This window comes from Lytechinus variegatus, chromosome 16, assembly GCF_018143015.1.
Source record: "Lytechinus variegatus isolate NC3 chromosome 16, Lvar_3.0, whole genome shotgun sequence".
In the NCBI taxonomy this organism is placed as follows: domain Eukaryota; kingdom Metazoa; phylum Echinodermata; class Echinoidea; order Temnopleuroida; family Toxopneustidae; genus Lytechinus; species Lytechinus variegatus.
The window spans coordinates 30446243-30459541 of NC_054755.1; the positions used below are offsets into that span (position 1 = coordinate 30446243).

General features: G+C 37.7%; 1 protein-coding gene across 1 annotated transcript; it reads right to left on the reverse strand.

Moving 5' to 3' along the window:
* Positions 1-4119: 4119 nt before the first annotated feature.
* LOC121430248 (sodium/bile acid cotransporter-like) lies at positions 4120-5588 on the reverse strand. Its single transcript, XM_041627526.1, is given in 2 exon segments — positions 4120-5145; positions 5147-5588. Coding segments are annotated over 2 exon segments (1464 nt in total). The 5' UTR covers positions 5585-5588.
* Positions 5589-13299: the final 7711 nt, after the last annotated feature.

The window sequence follows — 13299 nt, forward strand, 5'->3', positions numbered from 1 at the left end:
AAATACTGACATGTACATGTACCCCAAGTAGTGCATACTGTTATTGCCATATTTTTTTGTCTATGTTCCTCTGACACATTTCATTTTTGTTTCTTTTTTGTAAACATGTCTTTCAGTAACACATATAGTTAATTGTATTAAATATAGATATAAGGGAACTTATTTTACAGGGCCACATGGCCTTACTTTAGTTTCCCTTTTTTTTCATTTTCAAATAATTTAGCATGTATTTATCCTTTCTTGTTTTCATTGAAAGGCATTCTGTAAACTGTTTATATGTATTTTACTTTTATGAATGTATATTATTGCATGTATTTAATTTGTATTGTAATGGACTGTTTTTATATGATTATGGAAAATAAATGATCAAACAAACAAACAAACAAACAATTAAAAATTGTAATGTAAATTAATGGCATTAAAACAGAAGTGTGCCTCCCCCCCCTCCCCTTGAAAGTGAAGATTTTTTTTTCGTTTTTTTTTTGCTTGTCATTTTTTTTTCGTGGACGAAATACCCTTAGTTTTTGGTTAAACTCCTTTCTTTTATTTTGCTTGTCAATTTTTTTCCTCGGGAAAATGTGTCTCCTTTGGAAAATCCGGGATCCGCCCCGACCTTATGAATAACCCCGCTGAGCTTTCATTTTTTTATTCAATATTTTAGAATAAAACATTTTAATCAGTTTTCTTATTAATGCTTTGGCCATCAATCTTGGACCATGAGTCTTCTTTTATAGCGCCATCTAGGTAGAACCCCGTCTTTACAAAAAAGTAAAAACAACAAAATAAAAAAAATACACCTGAAATTAATGTAGGCTAGTTTGAGAAAATTGCAGATTGAAAAAAATATTTATATGAATCCCCTTCCCATAACCAGGTAGTTTATAACAGAGTTCACTGCCTCTCGAATCAGCGTACAACCCCTTTGCCTTGGTTGTATCAATGTAAGTACTTGGACAATCTTGAAACTTAACCCTCCCTTTTCCCTCTATGAAAAAACCATCATAAGGAGGAAGGAGGTCATTCCCATTCCCCGGTGAGGCCGCCCTTCATTCGAGGCTAGATAAAGGATGGTAATAATATTTTCAACTCATTATACGAAGAAAATGCTTGAAAGCTTAAGCATTGTACAAAACATTGTTCAAGGTGAGCCACATTGATAATCAATCAAGCATTTTCGCGATTTTTATTTGTTGATTCTTGATCAGCATTAAAGGCTGGTTAAAGATGGTGCTTCACGGTCACTCAGTATTCTGCCCCTATCCCGCTCTTTCCTGTTTTCTCTTAATATTTTTCGCCTTTCTCAGATTCTCTTGCGAGTCTATATATTTCTCAATTTCTCCGACTTTCTATCACTTTCACCAGAAGTTTCGATCTTCGGCTTTGTCTAATGATCTCCGGTTTCTTCAAATGCTCTTTCGCACTCTTCTCTCACAGTAGCTCCCTGTTACCCCTTCTCTAGCTTGCACTCAATACCACTATTGTGCAGATGGGGGGGGGGGGGTTGCTCACCATACTATCTAAAGATCCACGATAAAAAAAATAGAAAGGAGAAAGGGAAGTTAAGGGGGGAAAGGTCACATAATAATAATACCCAATTTTTATAAAGCGCTTTTCCCAGAATGGCCCAAAGCGCGTTACAGCATATTATTACCCCGGTCATTGGATTCATTTCAATCCCGCACGAAAAGTGCACAATTTCCACTCCCTGGGGAGCATTCCTTGCATTCATCGCAGCCTCATTATGGCGCTGGCAAAATCAAACATACAATATCTTTCGCATCCTACCGGGTACCCATTTAGCACCTGGGTCGAGAGTGGCAAAGTGTGGATTAACGCCTTGCCAAAGGACGCTAGACCGCGGTGGGATTCGAACACACGACCCTCTGTTTACAAGGCGAGAGTCAGAACCACTACACCACGGCTCTTCCATAGATATGATTTTTTTCTGAATATCATTTTTAAAATGTATCACAAAATTAGATTTGGAAAAGGTCAACGAAAATTCCTCGCTCGCTTCGCTCACTTGGTACTTTTAAGATTAAATCACACTCCATCGCTATTTTTTTGTAGGCTTATTACGCCCGGCTGCTTATTCATGGATTTTCTCCTTGTGAACCCAATAGTTGAACATGTACAATGTAGATTCCTCATGATTATATTATCCAAAAGGAGCAACGTCTCCTCTAATTAAATTTGGCATTTAAAGACTTAAAAGACTTCAAAAATACATCTTCAGAAATCACAGAAGAAATGGTGTTTTTTTTTAATAGATTTTTTAGATTTAGATTTATTCATTTCCACTCAACAAAATAATATAATCGAAGTAACAGTCCAAGACATGTTCAAAATATTACTTCTTGTTCCATGAAAAAACAAATATTGAAGATTATTTAGCTGAACGGAAGGACTTGTCGTTTTGTGGGGGGGGGGTTAAAAATTAATGCTATATGAATTTATCTCTTTTAGGGGATTCCATTACCATGGTAACCATTCTCTCTGTATCGAAGCTCGGGTGTAACAGCAATAAGTCACATGATCATCATGATCATGACGTCAAATGATCACACAACGTTGTTGCTGGCACGGCAGCTAATTCTTAACAACTAGAGACGTGACCAAAATTGAAATCAGTAATTAAGAAATGAATATCAATAAAGCCTTAACATAATATTGTGTCCTCTTGTTTTATTTCACATAATCTATTGAATGCATAAACAATATTGATTTAAAAAGTGTATATACAAACGGGTAGAATAATCAACAACCCTGACATGGCCATCCGCTGCGGGGGGGGGGGGGTGGGAGGTTGCCCTCCCCCCTACGAAATTTTGAAAACTTCCTTTTTTATTGAAAATGTTCACATAATTCACAAAAAGTGTGCACGAAAGTCTTTCAATTTCACTTTGTTTTTTTTCTAGTTTCTTCGAAGATTTTTAATCGTCCTGCCCAAAGGTCCTGCCCTCAAGGAACAATTATGCGTACGGCCATAGGCGGCGGAAGTGGGGGACGTAACCCCCTAAATTGGAGGAGGGGGGACAGTCCCCCCTAATTTTTTTGTTAATAACCTTTTTTTTTTCTTTTTTTTTGCTTGTAAATTTTCTTTCCTACGTCCCCCTAAATTCATGTGAATCCCCCTGAAACGTTTGAGGTCCCCCCTGAAATTTAGGTTGATTTTTTTTTTGCTTGTCAAAAAAATTTTGTGATCCACTCCTAAAACTTAGGTTGATAACCTTTTTTTTTTGGCCTGTCAATTTTTTTTTACCTGTGCCCATCCCAAAATTTCAGGTGGACCTCCCCTAAATTGTTTGGCTTCCGCCGCCAATGCGTACGGCCTAGAACTTCATGGAGCGGTGGATGTTCCCACTTTGATAGAATAAATCAAACTGAGCTCATCTTTACATTTCCACATTTATTACCTTTGTTCCGTGCAGATTATTTTCAGAGGCGAATATTCTTTAAGACAACTGCCGACCCAAGGACTGACCAATAGATAAGAAGGCCCACAAATGCCCACTTTTCTTCCAAAAAAAACAACAATGGAACCTCATCTAACCTTTCTTGACACCAGTGGAGGGGGGTTTCCTATTTTTTGCAACTTTTTTTTTACTCCAGGACAGTGTGTGGGGGGGGCTCCGGAATAGGGCGGTAGTAGGTCACATTATATAGAAAATACAACATTCAAATGTTTGTATTTTTCCCCTAAATAACATTTGTTTAAATTTTGGGCTTGATATAATTATCACGTGCATCATTCTTTTTTTTTTAATTCGAAGGAAAAATCATTTAGACAACTTTCCCCATTTTGAGTATATTTTTCATGTTTTAGAGATTGATTTGAAATTGGGATGATCCAGATGGCATCAGGGTGACCAATGGTTCAACAGGGAATTTCACTCGACAGAAGTTTTAATTATGCTTGTAGCAGGGACGGATCCAGGATTTTTTTAAGGGCTTTTTTGTTCAGAAAATTTTAACGAAAAATTTCTACTACATAAAACATTCTTTCTTAGAGGGGGGGGGGGGGGGGCGATGTGCCCCCATACGGATCTGCCACTGGCTTGTAAAAGCTTTGTCATTTCTGTTGAAAGGAATAATACCTCCACAAACAACCCACAGTAATCACTGATTAAAAGCTTTATTGACGTGGCCCTGGTCTTCAGTGTTGGTATCCAACCCAACCACAATTGAAGAAGGATCAATAGCCTCTGACATGTCTAATGGAACGTCATTACCGTTCTTCGCCGGCTCAGGTAATTTCTTTTCCATTGAAGACATCTCTTCACTATCATTGTCTTTTTTAGCGAACCGTTCCTTGCAGAAAACATACCGGGTAAGGACGTAGATGATAAAGACAACGATACCCTCACAGAGACTAAGAAGAGCAATGATGTACGGTACTCTGCCTATAAGATCTGCTTCAGGTCTTGGGTAGAAAAGCGACAGCATGGTGAACGCCAGAAGGCTGTTTTGAGAACCGGTTTCTAAGGAAACCGTCACGGCCTGCTTCCGCTTGATGCAGAGGATCTTGGATATGATCAAACCGGCGATGCATCCGAAGAGAGGGAGCAATGCCGAGACTGCGTACTCCTCGATGCTTGCACTCTTGTAGAGGTGAACCTGAGCGGGTGTCCCGACACTGATTGCAACAATGATGCACATGGATGCGACTGGCTTGAGGCACTTTTCACAGTATTTCGTGAATTTGGATGAGAATCGAGCAATGATCATGCTCAGACCGACGGGAATGATCAGGTACAGGATTTGAAGGAAGAGATCAAAGTATGGTGTCTCGAGGTTCTCTTCTCCAGTAGTGAACGTACGAGCATAAAGCCAAAGATTGAAAGGCATCATGCCCATGGCTACGATGGTGGAACTGAGAGTCATGATAAGACTCAGGATGAAGTCACAGTCGAGGAGAAGACTAAAGATGTTACTGAGCCACCCACCGGGACAGGATCCTACCATGATCAAACCTAAGGCTGCAGTATTGTCCAGACTGAAAGCCTTGGACAACCCGAAAGCCAGGGCCGGCATGACAAAGAACTGGCAGACCATAGCCAGGAGAAGAACCCAAGGCTTCTTCAAGATGCTCCAGATGTCACCCACCTTGATCTTGCTGCCCATCATGATGTAGGAGATGATTAGCCCATATGAGAGTCAGATAGCTGAAGACGGGTGTCAGAATGGTCGGGATCGTTGACACCTTGACGACATAAGAACCTACCAATTCATCCTCTGCATCACCTGTGTAGTAGATCTGTAGCGTACTGATCCCAAAGAACAATCCCTTGATGGATGTCGAGACATTGACTGGTGCATTTCCGAGAGATGCGATGCTGACGTTCGTAACCCCTTGGACGTCAAAGATCTCAGGATCTGCCCTTCGCAGTTGCAGAAACCCTGTTGTTATGGCTGGATCCATATCGGTTACGGTGATGGTCAAAGGCAATTTTTGTTCTTGGTAAATGGCAAGGAATTCATCTGAGCCGTACGAGAAGTTGAAACGTGATGTGGAGATGTCCTGACCCCCACCGTAGGAAAATAATGCGAACATCAAAATGATAAAGATGTAATTTCCAGTCATGATGATACCTACATGACAATAGATATGAAAGAGGAGAACAGTCAAGATCAAACCTTGCAATTAGTTCATTCCCTTTGCAAATTATTTATCTTCTGACATAACTAGATTTTCTGTTTCTGTTTGGGGTAACTCCCGTAGGAACTCGGCAGGACAGCATTTTGCTGGTAAACGCCAAGCTGGTATATAACCAATTACCCATGAAACGTTTTACGTCTAGGTTTATCAGTCATAGTGGCTGACGTTAAAGACGACAGATATCACTCTCGGGCCTTTTTTATCAAAGTGGAGACAATGGCAGAGTTGGGGTTCGAACTCACAACCTTGCGATTAGGAGTCCTAGATTTTCCGTCGACATACCGATTGATTTCCATGTAGTTAACCAGAATTTCCAGGGTTTAAACCCAGACTCAGTGAGAACTTAAATCACATTAGTGGCTTAACTATGTGGGGGGCATAGGGGGCAAGTGCCCCTCCCCAATCGGCTGCCCCCCAAAAAAAAAACAAATAAAAAACGGAGAAAGGAGAAAAAGAGGGAGAAAGTGAAATAAACGTATAAAAGTGGGAAGGAAGAAATTATTGTTAATTATATTACATTATAATTATGTCATGTTATATTACATAAAAAAAAAAATATAACTTTGAAACGTAATTTGCTCGGGGCCAAAGTGTTCATTGTTCCTGATACTCGTATTGTCTGTTTAACGAGATATTATAATCCTGTTGTACTAAAACCTCCCGTTTTCAAGTCAATATACACCAAATACATTTCCCACACTTGGAATTATTATTGTTTTAAGTAGTGACATATCATTTTAAGGTCTTAATATAAAACATTTTCCCCCGTGCTTATACGTTCGCTTTAGTGGATCAGTGAGATATGTCTGCTCTTCATGATTTCCTAAAATCAGTCCTTAAAATATCCCCTTTTTCTGATCGGAATATCAAAAATTTCAGCTTGCGCTCGTATCATTTGGTTAGTGAAATATGCATGGTCTACGTGAATTCCTACAAACAATCCTTAGAATGCCCCTCTTCAGGTGCGAATTTTCTAATTTTTCAGCTCGCGCTTGGCGCTTGCAATTATTTGGTTAGTGAGATGCGCATGTTAATCATGATTACAATTACTACAATTGCTTTATGTGTTTGGATGCATATTCTAACAAAATCAGCAAGCTATTGACACTCGCATTAGATTACTAAGGTGAGATATGTATGCTCTTAATAGATTTCTAAAATATCTGTTTGGGGTTAGTATATACACAAATTTCAGCTCGCGCTTCGCACTCGCATTGTTTGTTTAGCGAGACAGGTACATATCATGATTACAAAAATTTGCTTATAATGTCACTTTTTAGGTCTGAATATCAAAATTTTTCAGCTCTCGCTTCGCGCTCGCATCATGTGTTCAGTGATATACGTATCTGTTAGATGACACTGTCCTCAAAATGTCTCTATTAGGTCAGCATACCTAGCAACTGAGCGCGCTTCGCGAGTAGGTGACTCAAAATTTTTGCCGGTGCCCCCCCCCCCCACATGTCGTGACCCACGTTACGCTACTGTCATTGACGGAATGCTAATTTATCCTTTCCATCCATATGTACATGACTAAGATAACATATTATTAGCATGTAGGGATGGGGGTAAGATGGTAACAGATGTGTAACAAAGCTGTACAGAACAAGAAAATGGCGACAATTACTTGAATTCACAAGACGGCAACAAAGCGAAAAAATACCTTGGTGTTTATCTTTCACATGTCTGTCATGTATATTCAGAAACTCAAAAATGCGATAAATATTTCATGTCATCTCAGTGATTTTGCTTCAATATCAAGTGCTATGCTTGTTTGATTTTCCCCCGGTTATCATTTACTTTTTTTCTGTGTGTAATTGGTTTTATTTTGAAGGCAAGCTGCATATCAACAGGCCTATAATGTTTTAAAATGTTTAAAAACATGTACATTCAATTTGATATGATATTACGTAATATTTTTTTTATCATAGTGTTGGACTATACGGGAGGGGGCGGCTGCCTTCAAAGTTTTACAAACGTGATATCTTTTTGCAGAGTCATTATATTATCATCATCATCATGATCAGTAGCGTACGCGGGATATTTTAAAGGGGGTGGGGGTTCAAGCTGAATGAAAAGTTGATAAGAGAAAAAGGTCTTAAGCATAAATGTAGGGGGTGAATTCTCATGGGGTGGTATAAAAAAATTATGTGGAGCGTTTTGGCTCAAAGGATTAGTCTCCAGACTTTGAAACTGAGGGTCGTGGGTTCAAATCCCAGCTATGGCGTAGTTTCCTCCAGCAAGAAATTTATCCACATTGTGCTGCACTCAACCCAGGTGAGGTGAATGGGAAATGCACTGAGCGCTGGAAGGATGCTTGAGCTATACAGCCAGGATAAGAATATCCAAATCCTTTGAAAGCGCATACGTTATTCACAATGCGATATGACTGTCTATTATCATTATAATTAAGGGGGGGGGGGTGAACACGTATCACCCCCCCCCCCTTCGTACGCTCCTGATCATGATTTTTAACGAATATACATTGGACTTATTTGACTCGTTATACGCCAAAGCTATCGAATAATTGATTACTGACTTACTGACCCTATAGTTTTTACTCTCTCGCAAATTTTTCAAAATAGCACATCGTAACATAATTCAGACCCCTGGAAATATTTTCCCCAATTTACCTCTGAGCCAGGGAATACGACACATTTTTTTTGAAAAATATCAACCTTATGCCTAGGTGATTACAAATTATTGTGAGAACTTCATATTCCAGTTGGTGTAAGATTGTTCATACCCAATATTATATAACTTGACTTTGCTAAACAAAGATTACATTCCAGCATCGAAATTATCAAACGAATAATATGCCAAATTATAGCTTGGTTTAGTTTGCTGAAACAAAATCATTCACGTCTTGAAAATTGCCTTACTTTATCGACTGTACTCAAAATATAGTTTTTGAATTATATGGTGTCGAATACTGCTTGAAAAAAAAAGTTTGAACAATTCATAAGATCAGGTAATCTAGTCAAATTTGAAATGTAAAACAAAATTAAAATGATTTCAAATCAGAACTATTAATGAGACTTACCTTATTAAGGTCACACACTTGAGCTGTGACTAAAGTTGACTTAAGTTGTTGGCACCCAAGAGCAAAATGCAGTCACAATTTTTTTTTTCTGTCTTTCAGGTGTTAAGTGTGCCATCAATTCCGAGCACTGTTTCAACATTCCACCAAAGTTTGATGGAGCATTTTATTATCCTAGATATTTACCTAAATTAAGTTTCTCTTCAAAGAAAGATCTTTGCTTCCCGATAAAGAAGATTGTGTATTCCATCTTTATGATGGTAATTATTTGAGGAAGACGGAGAGATAACATCTTACAAGATTAATGGCTTGCAGTAGTTCTTCCTGACTTTGGTTGCTCCGAAACAGCCTATTTTTCAAGGATGCGGATTCAAAGAAGCTTCGAATCCAAGGGTGTCGCTAGGACGTCATATTAATGGGTGGGGTTTTAAAACCTCAGATTTTCAGATAAGCTTGCCGATGGCCAGACAGAACTGTCCTGCCTTTGCTATCCACCCATCCATCCATATTAGACATACGATTTACGATTTATTCAAAAATGGAGCATTATTTGGGGGTTTGTTCAGAAAGCTTGAAGCGTTTTCCCTTGCTTATTAAGATTGTTGCATTGAGCATGAAAGTGTACACAATAACTAATTGAATAATTTTAATATAAGAAAAAAACGTTTGACACGAAATAGTTCATTTTCCTAATTCACTGTTAGAAAATTTTTCCTTAAACTAAAAGAAGTTCCTGCAGCAGAGTCTCGAGATTGGTATTCTGTGTATGGAACCTTACAATTTTTCTTTAATAAAACACCCTTTCCCCCCTTTTTAACAGACCTATTCTGTTAAATTGCAGAAAATTTCCTGTTTTATGTATTTACAGAATGATTCTGTTATTGCTTTCTTCAAAATCTTCTTTTTTCTGTAAAATAGATTTTTAAAAACAGTGTTGCTGACGTCACGAATAGTCAATTTTCTTCTCATTGTCCTATGATTTCTTTTTATTCTTCCTTGAATATGTGGTATTAGTATTGTTATAATATTTTATGGTTCAATTAAGTTGGTCCTTAATGTCAAATTGGTAAAAAATGAAATAATGTATGATTCAAACAATAAAAACAAGACATCACCGACTCTCTCATTTGCATGTCACTTAGTTGTAAATAGAAATGTTTTTTGAAAAATAAGCCAAACTTCAAAATGTCATAAATTTCTTATTTTACATCCGATTTTGATGAAACTTTTAGCATTATGCTTGTTTGATTTTTCTCCCTTGATTCAAATCAACAATTTTCTGGGGTGGGCTCGACCTTTATGTAATCGGTCCTTTATCTTTATCATACAAGAAATTATCATTATAAAGTAGTAAAAACTGAAACTAAAAACCAAAATAAAACCTCTAAAGGCTGACTCTAAATTAGTGATTATCATTGCTACTTTTAATTTTTTTGTCGACAAATGTTTCGATTGTATTTACTTGGCTCATGTTTTGTTGAAAATAAAATAAATGAAATGAAAAAAAATGTCGACAGGTATATTCATCAGGCAATGTTATTCATCAAACCAATAAACCCAAATCACCGGCATTCCTCTCATATTTGATTTCACGAAGAATGTTTAGCAATTACTCGAACAACCCTTAATTTGAAATTTATGATATGTTTTGCTAACAACGGTTTGTTCAACGAGTTAAATGAGAGGTAATTAACACGGTTTTATGTCAATTGCTATTTGGTAAAGTCATAAAGGGCAAGGACCAATTACATTCTACCACATCTACACTGTTAGAAAAGAAAACAGAAAGATTTTACAGAAGAAAACTTAAAAACACAGATTTTAAAGAAAGAAATAACCAAATCATTCTGTAAATTGTTATAACAGGAAAGATTTTCCACAAATTTACAGAACAGGTCTGTTCTATAGGAGCCGCGGAAACGGGGGGGGGGGGGGGGGGGGGGCTGTGGAGGCTGAAGCTTTAAAAGGGGGCTCTAAAGGTTAACAGTCGGATGCAGAAACTTTTAGATGGGACAGGAGGGGTATAAAGGAGTGTAGGTATGACCTCAATGTATTATAATACATTTAAAAAGGCATGCACAGGTATAAAGCTCCGACTCCATCCATTATGTCCATGCCCTCGGTACATGCTGTACGATACAGAATTAGCAGATAAATGATCTGACAAAAACGTAGGCCCTATAAATTTATGAATTTATTTATCTATTCATTAAATCTATTTCTTAATTGATTGACTAATTGAAAAAATCATTCATTCGTCTATTTTTTTTCATTTACTCATATTTTCATTTATTTATTCATTCATTCATCTATGATTTGATTTATCAAACGAATAAATTCCTTGGTTTATTCATTCATCCATCCATCATTTCATTCATTCATCCATCCATCCATCGATTAATTGCTTTTAATCCTTCCTTCCTTCATTTATTTATTTATTCATTCATTTATCAATTAATTAATCAATTGATTTATTGATTGATTGATTGATTTATTTATCTATCTATTTATTCATTTTTTTAATTTATTTATTCATTCATTCCTTCATTCATTTCCTTCCTTCCTTCATTTATTTATTTATTCATTCATTCATTCCTTCCTTTATTTGTTTGCTTGTCGAGTCCTTTGTGGGAGCTTAGACAGCGTGTTGTCTACATTTACAGGTCTCTCTTTTTAACCATTAACTCATACATTTAAACAAAAACCAAAAACCAACATATGCACAAATCAAGCACGAGAAAATAGATCGCCAGTTCCTATTAAGAAACTTATGTGTTTACCAAGAACAGGAAGAAATAGTTTCGATGTTGATACAATAGCATGATGACACAAAAAATGACTCGAATCCTTGTATTAAAATCAGGAAACAACTACGGAAATTTTTATTGAGCAAAGATATTCCGTTATGCCTTAAAATCAATATACTGCGAGTCGCACAGTGTTTGATTATCATTACAAACTTATATTTCGAACATTTTTCGAACACATGCAACCGCGGGTTAATGCCCCCTCATAGTTCCAGGGGGCGTTTCATCAAAATTTTTGTCCGACAAGTTGTCAGATCTGACAACTTTTCTGGATTTTGATTGGCTGAGAAGCACTGTTACTATGGTAACTGTCGGATAAAATGGGAGTTGTCGGATAAAACGTCTGACAAGTCCTATCATGAAACGCTCCCCAGGACAAAGAAAAAATGAAAATGACAAAAGAAAGAAAATGAAAGGTAAAACGGTTAGAGATTATAATATTATGATATCATATCATTATAATACAAAAATGATTTTAATTTTACAAGGTATTGTTTTGTGCGCCCACTTCGCTATCTAACAACTATTGCCCCATACAGCATGATGTGCTCCCCTCAAATCAGTTGGACCCACTACGCCATCGGGAAAGACAACATGAAGTTGGTATCATAATTACAATTATGTTCATAAACTAAAAAAATAAGATCATATTTCTATCGGTTTCGGTTGCCGCCAGTATCATACGAAAATGCTGCATTATTTGATGTTCTGGAGCTGCTGCGTATGGCAATATACACATCGCATTCCTTTACCGGTTGTATGTTATATCGTATATGGTAAACGAAAGCGTTGGATTCTGTATATTTTATACCAAATATTAAGACTTTGCAGGTATTATATTTTTCAAAATTCTAAGTGAGGAATGATGTATCTATAAGTCATTGGAAGCTCTGTGCATGGGACAGGAATATATCAATAAATGTGGAAATGTGATCTGATTGTTTGAGGAAATAGAAGTGAACTATTCTGATAAGAAGATATCGATGAGAGTTCTCCAGCTCAACATGGAGCTAACAGATCAATGCACCCCATTTATACCAGTAGATAATATTCCAAAGGACGATTTCAACATCAAACTCGAGGTTAAATCTTCATTTTTGGAATCACCAAATGTCCCAACATCTCTCGAAGAGGTGGGCGAAAGGGGCTTCGGTCTACCGAAATCTCCCGAGTGTGTTGATGAAAAGGACTTCGGTGTGCCGAAATCTTTCGAGGGTGTGGATGAAATGGACTTTAGTCTGCCGAAATCTGCCGAGTGTGTCGAAACAGACATCTGTCTGTCGACACTTACCGAAGATTTGAATGGAATGGATTTCAATGCGGCGACATCTAGCGAGGTTGTGGAGAGAACGGACTTCTGTCTGCCGAAATCTGCCGAGAGTGTGGACGAAACAAACTCCAATCTGCCGGAATCTGCCGAGCGTGTGGACGAAACCGACTCAATTTCACCGAAATTTGCCGAGGGTGTGGGCGAAACGGAGTCCAGTCTGCCGAAAGCTGCCAAAGCGGTAGACGAAACGGACTTCAACTCAACCGGGTTCGAGTGGGAGCCCGATGCGCGATGTCATTGTTGTTCGTGCCACCGTCGCTCAGATACGATGTCGCCCTTTGTAATGTTCAATAGGTCGTATTTCCAGACGATTGCGTGTTGTTGGGTTTTGGTTGCCTTAATCACCGTCGGCATCATTGTCGCTATCGTATTTGGATTACGGCATATCATTAGACTATTTATACATTTTTGATCAAGGATATGCCTGAACAGTCATGGGATTGAGACAAATTATTCATAAATGCAT